A 14,138-nucleotide genomic window follows, 5' to 3' on the forward strand; every position below is an offset into this window, starting at 1 on the left:
TACACACTCTATACACATGATAAACTCCAGACATCCAGTTGATAATACACTCTTTACAATATACTTCATACATTTGCACATGTGATACATTCTAAACATATTCACACTCTATACATTTGCACACAAGATAAACTCCATACATATGCACACATGATACACTCCATACATACAGTTGATGTGACACTCCATACATATACACTTCATACTTATGCACACATAAAACACTCCATACATATGCACACATTATATACTCCATACATATACAGACATGATATACTTCATACACATATGATACACTGTATATACACTCCATACATTTACAGACATGATACTCTATACATATTGTATGCGCATGTACAACTTGCTTCCATATATATACACACAAGATACACTCTATACATATACTCCATACATATACAGACACGATACACTCTATACATATGCACACATGATACTCTCTATAGATATACACTCCATACATGACACACTCTTTACATTTGCACACATCATATACATATACACACTTGATATACTCCATTCATATACACACACTATACATATATGTCAGGGTCATAGATAGAACCTGGGTCTCACAATAGTTCCATACATATGCACAGGGCCATGCACAGGGGGCTGGCCATGTGGCTTGAGCCACTGCCCCTCTGCCCTCATTGGCTGAGGTGCCCCTCTATTTGAAGTGTGTCCATTAAACTTTGCATGAAAAACAATACAAAAAATTTTTGATAAGCTTTTTTTCACAGCTTGTGTACTTACTCTTTTTAACTTGTGAAATTAACACATTTGTAAAAGTGACAACAATTATAGCCCCATTGTAATGTATTGCTACCTAAATTACCAACAATTATGCATGTTAACAAATATCCGTAAATTAACAGTTATGAAAAACAATCTGAGCTAGCAATTAACTGAGTGAAGCCTCCAGCCACTGCTCTTTTAAATCACTGTTTTAAAATTGCTAAAAGTAGCCAAATGGATGCTAAAAATCGCTACATTTGTTGCTAGGTGCTTTTTGAAAAAAGGTTGCTAGGGTAGTATAAAAAGTTGCTAAATCTAGCAACAAAATTGCTAAATTGGCAACACTGGAAACACTGTCGTACGTCCCTGCGTACAGTAGGTGGCAGAAACAGGTCGCACAGCTATCAAAGTTCAACAATTCTCCACAAGAAGAAGATGCAGAGCTTCTGCTCGAAGATTCTGGAAGTCTCTTGTTTGCCTCTTACACCGAGTCAGAAGGCGAGCAGGGATTGCACCACATTTCACGGTATTTGGCGGCTTATTATTAAAATAATGTAATGGCCTGGATTAAGTGTTTTTCTTTTCTTTTATCGCTCGATTTCCTCTAAATCCAGGGTTTTAGTAACAGACACCTTATAGCTCATTATAGCTTGACAATTGATTTCGCCCGGTTAAAACAATCTGTTAACTGAATGTGTAAAATCAGCTGCTTTAAAGCATTCAGTTGAATCTGTCTGAATGTAATTGAGTATTGAATTGAGGAAGATACTGCTTAATGATTTCAAATGCTAATAACATAATGAGACTAAAATATGGGCAAGGTAAAGAGTAATTACAACCTTTATAAATAGTAGTTAAGTAATTATTGAATAGTCACAGGTGTCATTTTCAGTGTATTTTTTTTAATGTCCCCTCTGCCTAGATTAACCTGTTTGTGATCAAATATGGTGAAGGAAACGGGTTTTTATGATATGCTGGGTGTTAAACCCAGTGCCAGCCCTGAAGAACTGAAGAAGGCCTATCGTAAACTGGCATTGAAATATCACCCAGATAAAAATCCAACAGAGGGGGAAAAGGTAAGATTAAAACACTTATTTAATGTATCATCGTCTACAGATTGTTCTTTAATGTCATGAAAAGGATGCCTAATGAAAATGATACTATTAAAAAAACCTGTCATAAAAATCCACTCTTAAAGTAAAAAGTCCCATATAAAAAGCATTTTAAACATTTTCTTTCGGGTCATGCTAAAGATTTTAATTCACTCTTTGTTAAATAAAGGCCTTAAAAAGCTCTGAAACAGCAAAAAATGAAAATCTTTTCAGTATTTATGTGTTGTTTTCCAGTTCTAATATATAGTTGAAGTCAGAATTATTAGCCCCCCCTTTTACCCCACCCCCCAATTTTTGTTTAACAGAGATTTTTTTCAACACGTTTCTAAACACAATTTTAATAACTCATTTCTAATAACTGATTTATTTTATATTTGCCAAGATGACAGTGAATTATATTTGACTAGATATTTTTCAAGACACTTCTATACAGCTTAAAGTGACATTTAAAGACTTAACTTGGTTAACTAGGCAGGCAGGTTAGGGTAATTAGGCAAGTTATTGTATAATGATTGTTTGTTCTGTAGACATTCGGAAAAGAAATGTATAGCTTAAAGGGGCTAATAATTTTGACCATAAATGGTTTTTAAAAAAATCCAAAAACCGCGTTTATTCTAGCCGAATTAAAACAAATAAGACTTTCTCCAGAATAAAAAATATTATCAAACATACTGTGAACGTTTCCTTGCTCTGTTAAACATCATTTAGGAAATATGTTAAAAAGAAAAAAATCGAAGGGGGTTTAATAATTCTCCTTCAACTGTATTGGGCAGACACAAAAAAAGATTCAAAATTATGTTAATAATAGTAAAAAAAAACTTGGCCCGCCCAAGTAAAGTCTGTGTGTTGGAAGCACTGGAAGAACATGACATATTTAAACAAAGTCTTAGGTTTAACTTCTAAATGACTGTAGAAACCCTATAAAAGCCTAATACCAAAATATCCATCCATCCATCTGTGATAGGGTGGATAGCATTCTCAATTTCCTCACGATTTATTGATCTATTCATCTTTTTCAGTTTGCAGCTCTTCTGCTGGTCTCAGAATTGTTGACCTATAGCTTCAGATTTGGTGTCGTCTTCACTATTCTCTTGTTTTCAGTTCAAACAGATCTCCCAGGCATATGAAGTTTTGTCAGATGCCAAGAAGAGAGAAGTGTACGACAGAGGAGGTGAGAAGGCCATCAAGGAAGGTGGAAATGGAGGGTCGTGTTCCCCCATGGACATTTTTGACCTTTTCTTTGGAGGAGGCGGGCGAATGCACAGGGAGAGAAGAGGTGAGCTACATTTCTCTGTTGGATACAGACTGATTTTTATCAAATCATCCCACTGGATTTCTGGGTGTTCTTGGAAATCTTGTCTCCATTATTTATCACAGCAGATTTAGATTTCCAGCTCATTAGAAGAGAGCTCCATGCATGAGCTGTTTTCTGACTGACAGAGTCTTTACACAGGGTTCATTGCTCCCTAACACGAGAAGTCTTTCCTTTGCTGTAGAAAGTTTATTAACAGATTTGTGCAACACAAAATATACGCTTACTAAACAAGTATAACATATAACACTTTTATTAACCCTTGTGTGTTGTTCAAATTGACTACCCTTTTGTTATGTTGGTGGCTGTTTTGCTCCATTGACTTCCACTGTAATGACATTTTTTGATTGCAAAGCCATGACACCACATAATCATGCATTCTTTTTTTTTTTTATAAATATAATGTTTTATTTTCACATCAATAATTTACAGAATCATTTCAGTATACATGTAAACATTCTTTTCTAACCACCCTCCACCCTTTTTCCACCCTCACAAGACAGAACACTTAAATAAACATGCTTTTCCATCCGTATTTTCAGTCAGTGTAACATCCAAATTATTCATGTATTCAATAAATTTACCCCAAGTCTTCTCAAACATTGAAGAGTTTTTAAAGAATTGAAGATTAAACATTATTTTTTCAACAGGAACATAAGAAGAAAGTTCTCTAAGCCATAACATATGACTTGTTGGTTCTACTGATTTCCAATTTTAGCAATACATTTCTTTGCTGCTATCAGAGCAATTTTAATTAAAGGTAAATTTTTCCTTTGATCGAACAGAAGAACCGATTCATCCCCCAGTAACATAAATCTTGGATCAGGTAAAAGGTTAACATTGGCAGTTTTACTAATAGTTTGTATTATATTTCTCCAATAGGTTTTAAGTTTGGAACATGTCCAAAACATATAAAATAATGTACCAACCTCAATCTTACATCTAGAGCAACATTCTACATAATCATGCATTCTTGATTGTTGCTGGTTTTTCCTATTGGGAAGAGGTACAATTTGTAATTTTATTGTTGATCATCAGTTGGCACCATTAACCCTTTAGATGGGAAAACCAGCAACAATCAAGAATGCATGATTATATGCAACAGCAAAGTCATTATAATGGAAGTCAATGGGACAAAAACAGCCACGAACATCATGAAAGGGTTGTAAAATTGCTCAAAGTGTGATGAGTTTTTAAAAAAATAATTCAAAGCATTTTCCTAAAATGTGTGTCAAAATGAGGTTCATCACAAAAAAAATCAGTAAATTTGGTGAAACAGAGAAAGTTGTGCCAAATATATTCTCGAATACACCCCAGAGTGGATGAATACATTGCCAACAGCACACAAGGGTTCATAAATATACTTTTATTTTACAAATTGTACACTACAATGGCATTTGTATGAATCATGCGGTCCCTTTTAACTGGATTTATGCCAGAAAGTCCTATCGAGTCTACTTTTGAGGGCACTTGCGGTCGAATTAAAATGTAAAAAAAACAAATGCAGAGAAATAATCTCTGAACTGTAATAAAAACAGATGTTTTCCTTGGCATTTCTGAAAGGTTTTGCATTGTGATGACAATGTTTAAACACTAGTTGGCTACAGCAATGTCCACACTTGAGTTTGAGCATGCAATATTCTGTCAATGCGACACAATAAAACAAAAGTGTCATATACGCAATAAAACAAGTGTCATATACATCTCTGTACAGAAAGTTCACTGATCTCATCCACTTTACATGATGCAAATTCACAGGTCAGAGTTCACCAAGCTTGGACTTTGGAACACAGCAACATGTAAAACTTGTCACACGAGCCGGCGTATTCACATGCATATGAATGGAAGTCAATCAATTGGGTGAAACGTGTAGCATGACCACACCTTAAGACTATCCTCAAACACCATTCTGTTGTTCATGTTTAATTGTCAAGAACATGTTCGCACTTATTGACAGATTACTTAATATGGATTTGCACGGACACACTGTTTTCACAGATTTGTGTTTTCATAGTTTACACTGAGATTTCTTTTCATTATCTTGAACTTGAACCCTTTTTCGAAAGTTTGTTGAAATGCATTAGTCTCGTAAATATTACTAAAACGCATAATGTTTTTTGTTGTTGTTGAAAATGGTTTCATGTGAACTGCCCCTTAGTTAACCATTACAAATTTGCTTATTAATGATCTAAAATAGTAAAGAATATTGAACAATTCTTAATGTTTAATTCAATAAAATCCTAAAACCATGTTTACATTAATGTTTTATATCGCATTTAAAAGGAGTCTCTTAAAAGCAAAATAAACCGTCCAATATTAAAGTAATATTTGAGATTAAATCACAAAAAAAGTCACAAATTTTCCAATCAAAGTGTAAATCCAAAGTGAAATGTAGTGGTTTCTCTACACAGGCAAGAACGTGGTGCATCAGCTGACCGTATCTTTGGAGGACCTTTACAATGGAACCACCAGGAAACTTGCTCTCCAGAAGAATGTAATATGTGACAAATGTGAAGGTAATAAAAGCTAACATTTGTATAAGCAATCAAACACTATGACCTGTAATACAGTAATATATATATTGTTGAGTAGATGCACTACTTTTTTCCCACAGAAGAAATCTTTTGTGCTCAACAATGTTTTATTCATATAAATACAGTAGAGAAGTAATATAGTGAAATATTGCTAATTTAAATCTAGCTGTAATCTATTTAAGAATTTAGTTTATTCATGTGATAGTAAAGCTGAATATTTGTCAGCTTAGTTTGATGTAGGGCTGTGTGATTTGAGGAAAATATCTAATTGCAAATATTGCGATTGCGTTTTGATTTGTGATTTTAATTTTGTAGTCAAGCTTCAGCTGTATATTCCGTATTATAGCTTCTTACTGCTAAAATGCAGTGAGTGTAAGTTAAAAAAAAAGGAACTGAAAACATATTAACTTACTCCAACGTTTATTTAAATTTGTTTATAAATATTCAGAAATTAAACAGCTTTTTCTCTAGAGCAAACAGAAGTGAGTTATAGCGTTAGTTATCACCTGGTGCCTGTGGTGCTTTTTTAGGTGCCGGTTGTGGTGTTTTTCTCATGCTGTGGCAACAATTCTGTGACAGTTTTTGTTTGGTGTCTGTAACTTTGAAACCAAAATATTTCAATATTACCAACATGCTGTTTTTTAATTTTTTTATGAATTTGCCTATAAATGCTTCTGAAGCGGGGGACGCCATAATCCCACCTGTCTGTGCTTTCCTGTTTGTTTGTTTGTTTTTTATTGTGGGCTTTCTGCATACTTTGGTTGCACATTTCTAATTGGGCAGAACAAAAGTGAGCTCACTTATTTGGCTCTTAAGACGTCACACACAGATGGCAGTCATGCATTTGCTCTGGGTGGGGGAAATTATATAATACATAAATATTTCAAATAGCAGCCTCTTGCGATTAGCTAATCACAACGCTTCCATCTGCGATTCGATTTCGATTAATCGCACAGCCCTAGTTTGGCGCATTGTTGCTAAACAAAGTGTAAATTTTCTAAATAAAAAAAAAGAAAGAACACTGACTTTAAACTTTGAACAGTAGTATAATTATATTCAGTTTATTTACTCTTCTGTTGTTTTTTTAATAGTTAGAATTAATATTGTTTTATATTTCTTACAGGTCGTGGAGGGCGTAAAGGAGTAATCGAAGTGTGTCCTCTGTGCCGTGGGGTGGGTGTCCAGGTCAGATTACACCACTTGGCTCCTGGTATGGTCCAGCAGATCTCCACAGTGTGTGAGGGCTGTCAGGGACAAGGCCAGAGACTTGGTCACCGCGATCGCTGCAAAACATGCACAGGCCGCAAGATACTACGACAGAAGAAGATCCTGGAAGTGCACATTGATAAAGGTAATAATAGGGGGAAATCGGTTCATTCATTCATTTTCCTTCGGCTTAGTCCCTTTGTTTATCAGGGGTTACCACAGTGGAACGAACTGCCAACTTATTTATCATATGTTTTACACAGCGGATGCCCTTCCAGCTGCAACCCAGTACTAGGAAACATCCCTACACACTCATTCACACACTACGGCCAATTTAGTTTGTTCGATTCACCTGTACCGCATGTCTTTGGACTGTGGGGGAAATTCGAGCACCTAGAGGAAACCCATATGACCACTGGGAGAACATGCAAACTCTACACAGAAATGCCAACTGGCCCAGCCGGGACTCGAACCAGTGACCTTCTTGCTGTGAGGCGGCAGTGCTAACCACTGAGCCACCGAAATCGGTTCATTCAAACATATTTGCTTTACGCAGACTTTTATGTTTTTAAATACTTTGTTGCGTGTTATTGCAGGTATGAAAGATGGACAGAAAATAGTGTTTCATGGTGAAGGGGACCAAGAGCCTGGGCTCAAACCTGGAGACATCATCATCGTCTTGGATCAGAGAGCACATCCGCTTTACACCAGGTAAAATCACTCAGGAAATTTAAAATGAAGACTATATCTAATAATGTTTATGTATTATTTTCTAAGATTCATTTTTTTTTAGGTGCACCAGTGGTCAAACGTTTTGAATAAGTTGAAAACAATCATGTTTTTATAAAATATTTGTTACAGAAACTGAAATATATTTAATTTGAAATGTTTCATATTTGTGTTTGTGTATGCTCTCATGTATGTATATATTATTATTAATTATTATTATTTTTAATTGCTCAACTTATTTAGACATTTCAGCAGTTACTCTGGTCTTTAGTGTCACATGATCCTTCAGAAATCGTTTTCTGCTTGTTTTTTAATAAGATATTTCAAGACACACAGCATTTATTTGTAATAATACTCCTTTTCTAACGTCACATTATCGCTTTTGATCAATCTAGCGTGTGTATGATCAGTAAAGGCGAAGCAGTGGCGCTGTAGGTAGTGCTGTTGCCTCACAGCAAGAAGGTCGCAAGGTTGCTGGTTCAAGCCTCTGCTCAGTTGGCGTTTCTGTGTGGAGTTTGCATGTTCTCCCTGTGTTCGCGTGGGTTTCCTCGAGGTGCTCCGGTTTCCCCCACAGTCCAAAGATATGCGGTACAGGTGAATTGGGTAGGCTAAATTGTCCGTAGTGTATGTGTGTGTGTATGTGTGTGGATGTTTCCCAGAGATGGGTTGCGGCTGGAAAGGCATCCGCTGCGTAAAAATGTGCTGGACAAATTGGCAGTTCATTCCACTGTGGCGAACCCAAATTAATAAAGGGACTAAACCGACAAGAGAATGAATGAATGAATGAATGAATAACCAGTAAAAACATTCATTTCTCAAACATTTTTCTTTCAAATCTTTAAATTGTAGATTTCCATAAAATAAAATAAAATAAAATAAAATAAAAATACTCAGCAGGTAATAATAATAATAAATGTTTGAGGAGCAAATCGGCATAGTGGAATGGTTTCTGGCATGGCACTAAAGTCTAGACTTTAAATCACACCATGAAATAACATTTAACAACTATTTAGTACTTTTTGATCAAAACAATAAAGGCTTGCTGAATATAAGAGACTTATTCGTTTATTGTTAAATAAAACCGATTATAAAAAGTTTTCAGAGGTACTGGAGTGTCCTGCAGAGGGCAGCAGAGTCTCACTTACTCATTTACTTCAGTATCTGTGTCATGTTTCTATATGTGGGGCAGCCTGTTCAAACACATGGCCATTCAGACGTGATGATTGAGAAAAACAGAATATCTGAATGATAACGTTGCTCGACATTTGTTTACTCAGACAAGGAGATGACCTGATTGTGAGCATGGAGCTGCAGCTGGTGGAGTCATTGTGTGGTTTTCAAAAGCCCATCAAAACACTGGACAGCAGAACTCTGCTCATAACGTCTCATCCAGGTAAACATTCACATTACAGACGCTTTTCATGACATCAGCACTGTAGGGGTCAATACTTGTGTTGAGATCTGCAGAAGCTTCTGTCTTGAAACCTGTAACTGTGTTGATTCTGATCGGGCTGGATGAGAATGGTAATATTAACAGCATGTCATCTTAGCAGATGGCACACACCATATGGCCATGTTTACAAAAGCAAACTCCTCATAAGGGATTTTTAGTGTCTTGTTGACCTTGTGTAATATCCTTTGCTTGATTATCATTCAAGTCAGTCCAGACATGGTTTTGTTTATTTATTTTTTAATAACTACACATTTTAAAAGATTTATAACAAAAATTATTAACAACAATTCTGTAGTCACATTGTGTACTAAGACCCACAGAAAAGATGTTTTTATATACGACCTAGGATCTATAGCAAGGGTGCCCAGACTCAGTCCTATAGAGCCAGTGTCCTGCATAGTTTAGCTCCAGCTCGCTTCAACACACCTGCCTGGAAGTTTCTGTTAGCCTAGAAAGAGCTTGATTAGCTGGTTTAATTGGGGTCGGAACTAAAATATGCAGGACACCGGCCCTCCAGGACCAAGGTTGGGCACCTCTGATCTTTTCTGGTGTGATAAACAAGGTGCTTTGCTGCTGTACCATGCCTGTAGCAGGCTCGATGTTATTATGCGATAGTATTATTTTATGCCTTTTTATTTTTAATGTTAATAGGGGAACTGATCAAACCTGGAGATAAGAAATGTGTTATGAACGAGGGGATGCCTATGCACCGTCGGCCATTTGAGAAAGGGAAGCTCATCATTCATTTCAATGTGAGTAGCAATTACAATTAATAATTAATTAATATGTTTTTTTCCCTCTATTTGTTTTGTATGTATTGATACCAGGTATCAATAAATAAAAGAATTTTATTATGTGAATTGTAGCAAATGTAAGTCATTTTAAAATCAGTTTATTTCATGCTTGAAAGTTTCATTTTTGATGTTTTTAAACCCTTTACCTGCCTGCTGTACCAAATGGTTGAGCATATTTTTATGTTTTACATAATGACTGTTTAAGGTCATTCAAAGAAAGACTGTTTTAAATAATAGTTCACACACAGCATTGTTGGTTTACAAGAATATCAAACAAACATAATCCTGCTGCACTCAAAAATGTTTACATTTTTTGAAAATGTTTTATTTTGAATATTATTTCACATAAATTGTTCTTACACTTCATATTTCAGATTTTTCATAGTATATGTATTAATTCGGGTACTTTTATCATAAACCGACATATCTACCATTTGGTAAAGGCTGATATTTTAGAAATTATGAAATGTGTTAACTAGTGACGTTAGGAGTTAGGAAATGCAATCTAAAATATTTTTTTTTTGGTGGGCCAATTAAAGGGTTAATAAAAAAATAAAATAACAAAAATACATTACAGTTATATTGAATATTTGAATTAAAACATGTAAAACTATAGTGTACTGTTATACAGTGAAAATGTTTTAACAACAGTACAAAAACTATCTTTTAAAAACTATTTCTAATAACCAATTTCTTTTGTTTTTTCCATGATCATGTTACATTAGCTGAATTAGCATAAAGAGACAAGTTATTAGACAACAGTGGTGTGATCTGTAGCCAATAGGAAAAAAAATCTTAAGGGAGCTAATAAAATTGATCTTAACATTTTTTTAGTGTGTGTATATATACAGTTGAAGTCAGAATTATTAGCCCCGTTTATTTTTTCCCCCCAATTTCTGTTTAACAGAGTTTTTTTTAATTTAATTTTATTTTATTTTTTTTTTTACAAATTTCTAAACATAATAGTTTTAATAACTAATTTCTAATAACTGCTTTATTTTATCTTTGCCATGATGACAGTAAATAATATTTGACTAGATATTTTTCAAGACACTTCTATACAGCTTAAAGCGACATTTAAAAGCTTAACCATATTATTTAGGTTAACTAGGCAGGTTAGGGTAATTAGGCAAGTTATTGTAGAATGATGGTTTGTTTTGTAGACTATCAAAAAATATAGCTTAAAAGGGCTAATAAGTTTGTCCTTAATATGGTGTTTAAAAAGTTAAAAACTGCTTTTATTCTAGCCAAAATAATACTAATAAGACTTTCTCCAGAAGAAAAAATATTATCAGAAATACTGTGAACATGTCCTTGCTCTGTTAAACATCATTTGAGAAATATTTAAAAAAGAAAAAACAATTCAAAGGGGGGCTAATCAATCTGACTTTAACTGTATATATATTCTTTTAATTCAAATAAAAGAAACAAGACTTTAAAAATAGATAATCATATTTAGAAATTCATTGTGTCATTATATTGTATTTTTGAAAACTAACATCTTTCATAACTTAACTAGTTTTTCTCCCATAAAATAATCAGTCAGCAAGACTAATTGCCCAAATTGTTTTAAGGTGGTCTTTCCTGAAGAGAACTTCCTCCCACTAAACAAACTGAAGGAGCTGGAAAGGTTTCTGCCCAACAAACAGGAGAACATGGAGTCTGACAGCATGGACGATGACCTCTACATCTACGCTGACCTCGAGGACTGTGACCTGAGCCACGAACGCCATCATTACCACTACATAGAGGAGGAAGACTTTTACCCTTCAGGAGGGGTGCAGTGTCAGACCTCATAGAGATCCGCTTAACTTGCCCTTCACAAACACCACCTCTTCTGGATTACCAGAAATTAAAGGACCAAGAGGAAAGTCCAATACCTCTCAACTATAGTTGTGCCTAGCATAAGACCTCTTAGTGCCGACCTCTTGTGTCATCATCGAGTGGAAGAATCCCCTAAACCAAATTCTGGAGCAAACTTTTAAATATGATAAATGGAGACTGTCAGTCAGTTCAGTCTATAAAAAAATGTGAGCGTGGAAATGGAAGAGGAATCAGGTGTAAAGCTGGTTGTGCCATAATCCCAGAAATTTCCAGCTTTACAAATCTCGTCATCGATTTTAGTTTTTTGTACTAATTATGGTAACTCCATTCAAGGCTACCGTCGTTTGCTGAAACAACACAATTGTTGAGTGTTTTTGGGACAACTTAATAGTTTCATGTTCAATCCAGATGAATTTGTATAAACGAATAAGTTAATTTGAGTCCTTCAGGTTGTCCCAACACAAGTCGATTGTGTGGAGCTCAGCATTTTTTACAGTGTACTTGATCTCGATGTTGTTGGTCTTTTGTTATGTGCCAGTTAATGTTTTTTAGAGCGTTTCAAACTTAAAATGGTGGTCCTTTGAAAGAAAATAAGATGTCGTGTTGAAAACATTTTCAGACTGTGATGCGTTTCTGAAAAGCCTTACTGTGCAGCAGGTGTTACTAGCATACTGCTGTCTAACACACTGACGTTATGTTTATATCCCAGTTCCTGGCCGAATAACATTTAAGTATATTTTAGTTTTCATCTGAAGTAAGAAATAACTGCCAAGGATTTCCACAAAACTAAATCATGTTGTGTTTGTTGGTTATTTGAGAAGTACATCTAAAAACAAAACAAAAAACAATAAGCTTTGCAGAATGTTCAATTTTAAAATGAGAGCACACTAAAAGTTGAACATTTAAATCACTTGTAAAGGTGCTGTATGTAAGTTTTTGACTCCTCTAAAGCTTTAAAATACCATAATATGTTTGCAGATATTTTAGAAACGCGCTAAGCGAAAAGTCATGTTTATATGTAAAACAATGCTGAAGTCAGTTATTCTGCTTTGTAAATGTATATTACGTGCCAGAATGTCTGTCTTTGTTTTGGTCCCTTTAGTCCGCCCAATGCCAGTTAAGCTAATTATATTTCAGCACACTGGGTTGCCATGGTGGAAAACTGTGTATTTCATTCAGAAAGTATGCGTCTGTGACCAAAATGCTACAGAAACAGCCTCCGAAATGAGACACAGATTCAAAGCTCCATATGAGGTAGTTGTTAATTAAATTGCATTTCTCCAGCTCTGATCTCATTTGCACATGAGGACCCATTCATAATATATATTAGCATGAAAATGAAGTACTGGGGTCAGAAAGATAACCGGCATATGGGTTTTAGAAACCTGCCCAGCTTCTGACCACACAAGTTAACCAACAAAAGGCTTTCTTTGGCCTGAAAGTATCAACCAAAGACAAAGGAACTTACCAGTAGCGTTTGCATTACTGTGGCTCAGCCAGTACTCTGGGAAAACAAAGTTTTAGGTCCCTCATCGCTGGGCTGTTACAGTCTCAAATGAAATTATATAATTTAAACCCAAGGAATAGAACTTTTCACTTATATGGAGGTTATTGTCGATTTGAAACTAGATTATATACATTTATATTTCCACACACTAGACGAAACACAACAAACATTTAAATACAGCCTTTCAGAAGCACAGAATAGGGCACTCACTGCACTCAAACGAAATGGTAAGGTTTATAATCAAATGAATACATATTAAACCTCTTTAACATTATTAAATGTACATGCTGAATACCTGATATTGGTTGGTCATATATGAGTCACAGCTCTAAAATCATTTTCAAAGGGTTTATCTAAGATCTGAGGTGAACTATCTGCTGCTGCTTTCAGTAGGATGACAATAAATGCCATGTAAAATGGCATTCAAACTTGCATTGTTAGCATTTAACACTGAATAAAAACACGAAATGTACCTGGTGATCACTATCATAGTTGTGCAGCTGCAAGAAATAGAGGTCATTTATAATATTTAAATTTCAAGTGTTGGTTAGGACAAATACTCCTTTCAATATGGGAAATATTCCTTATATCGCGAGTCGTTTCTTTTTATTTGGAACATTGTTTAATCAGCCTTCAGGCTCGATTGTCAGGCTCACTCCTGTTGATGTCCTCAATCTGGCAACCTGCGTGTGTTTTGAGCCAGGGCTGCAATACCTAGTTTAACCACTGGGTGTCTAACTTACATACTGCACCTTCAACATTATTCACACTATTAATTTTATTGTATGTTGAGTGAAGAATTGTGTACAATTGTGAAGTTTTGATTACGATCGGTAACACAGCCCTTTGTAGTTCTATTTATAAATTAAATGTGACATTGTTATTTAGTCACTTGTTTTGTTTGGGTTCTT

At 35.1% G+C, this 14,138-nt stretch overlaps 1 protein-coding gene across 2 annotated transcripts; it reads left to right on the plus strand.

Moving 5' to 3' along the window:
* The first annotated feature begins 1,190 nt into the window (after nucleotides 1-1,190).
* Nucleotides 1,191-12,624, plus strand: dnaja1 (DnaJ heat shock protein family (Hsp40) member A1). 2 transcript variants are annotated; one of them, NM_199662.1, is given in 9 exon segments: nucleotides 1,191-1,282; nucleotides 1,679-1,832; nucleotides 2,970-3,144; nucleotides 5,592-5,696; nucleotides 6,838-7,065; nucleotides 7,517-7,631; nucleotides 8,927-9,042; nucleotides 9,754-9,854; nucleotides 11,471-12,624. In NM_199662.1, coding segments are annotated over 8 exon segments (1,197 nt in total). In that variant the 5' UTR covers nucleotides 1,191-1,282; nucleotides 1,679-1,700; the 3' UTR covers nucleotides 11,696-12,624.
* Nucleotides 12,625-14,138: the final 1,514 nt, after the last annotated feature.

Source organism: Danio rerio, chromosome 1 (genome assembly GCF_049306965.1).
Source record: "Danio rerio strain Tuebingen ecotype United States chromosome 1, GRCz12tu, whole genome shotgun sequence".
Lineage (NCBI taxonomy): Eukaryota > Metazoa > Chordata > Actinopteri > Cypriniformes > Danionidae > Danio > Danio rerio.

Coding starts and splice junctions, on each gene's coding strand:
- dnaja1 (XM_073913981.1), top strand. CDS start 1,701: ATGGTGAAGGAAACGGGTTTTTATGATATGCTGGGTGTTAAACCCAGT. Junction 5,697..6,837: donor AATATGTGACAAATGTGAAG/GTAATAAAAGCT, acceptor TATTTCTTACAG/GTCGTGGAGGGCGTAAAGGA. Junction 7,086..8,367: donor GTAATAATAGGGGGAAATCG/GTTCATTCATTC, acceptor ACAAATTGGCAG/TTCATTCCACTGTGGCGAAC.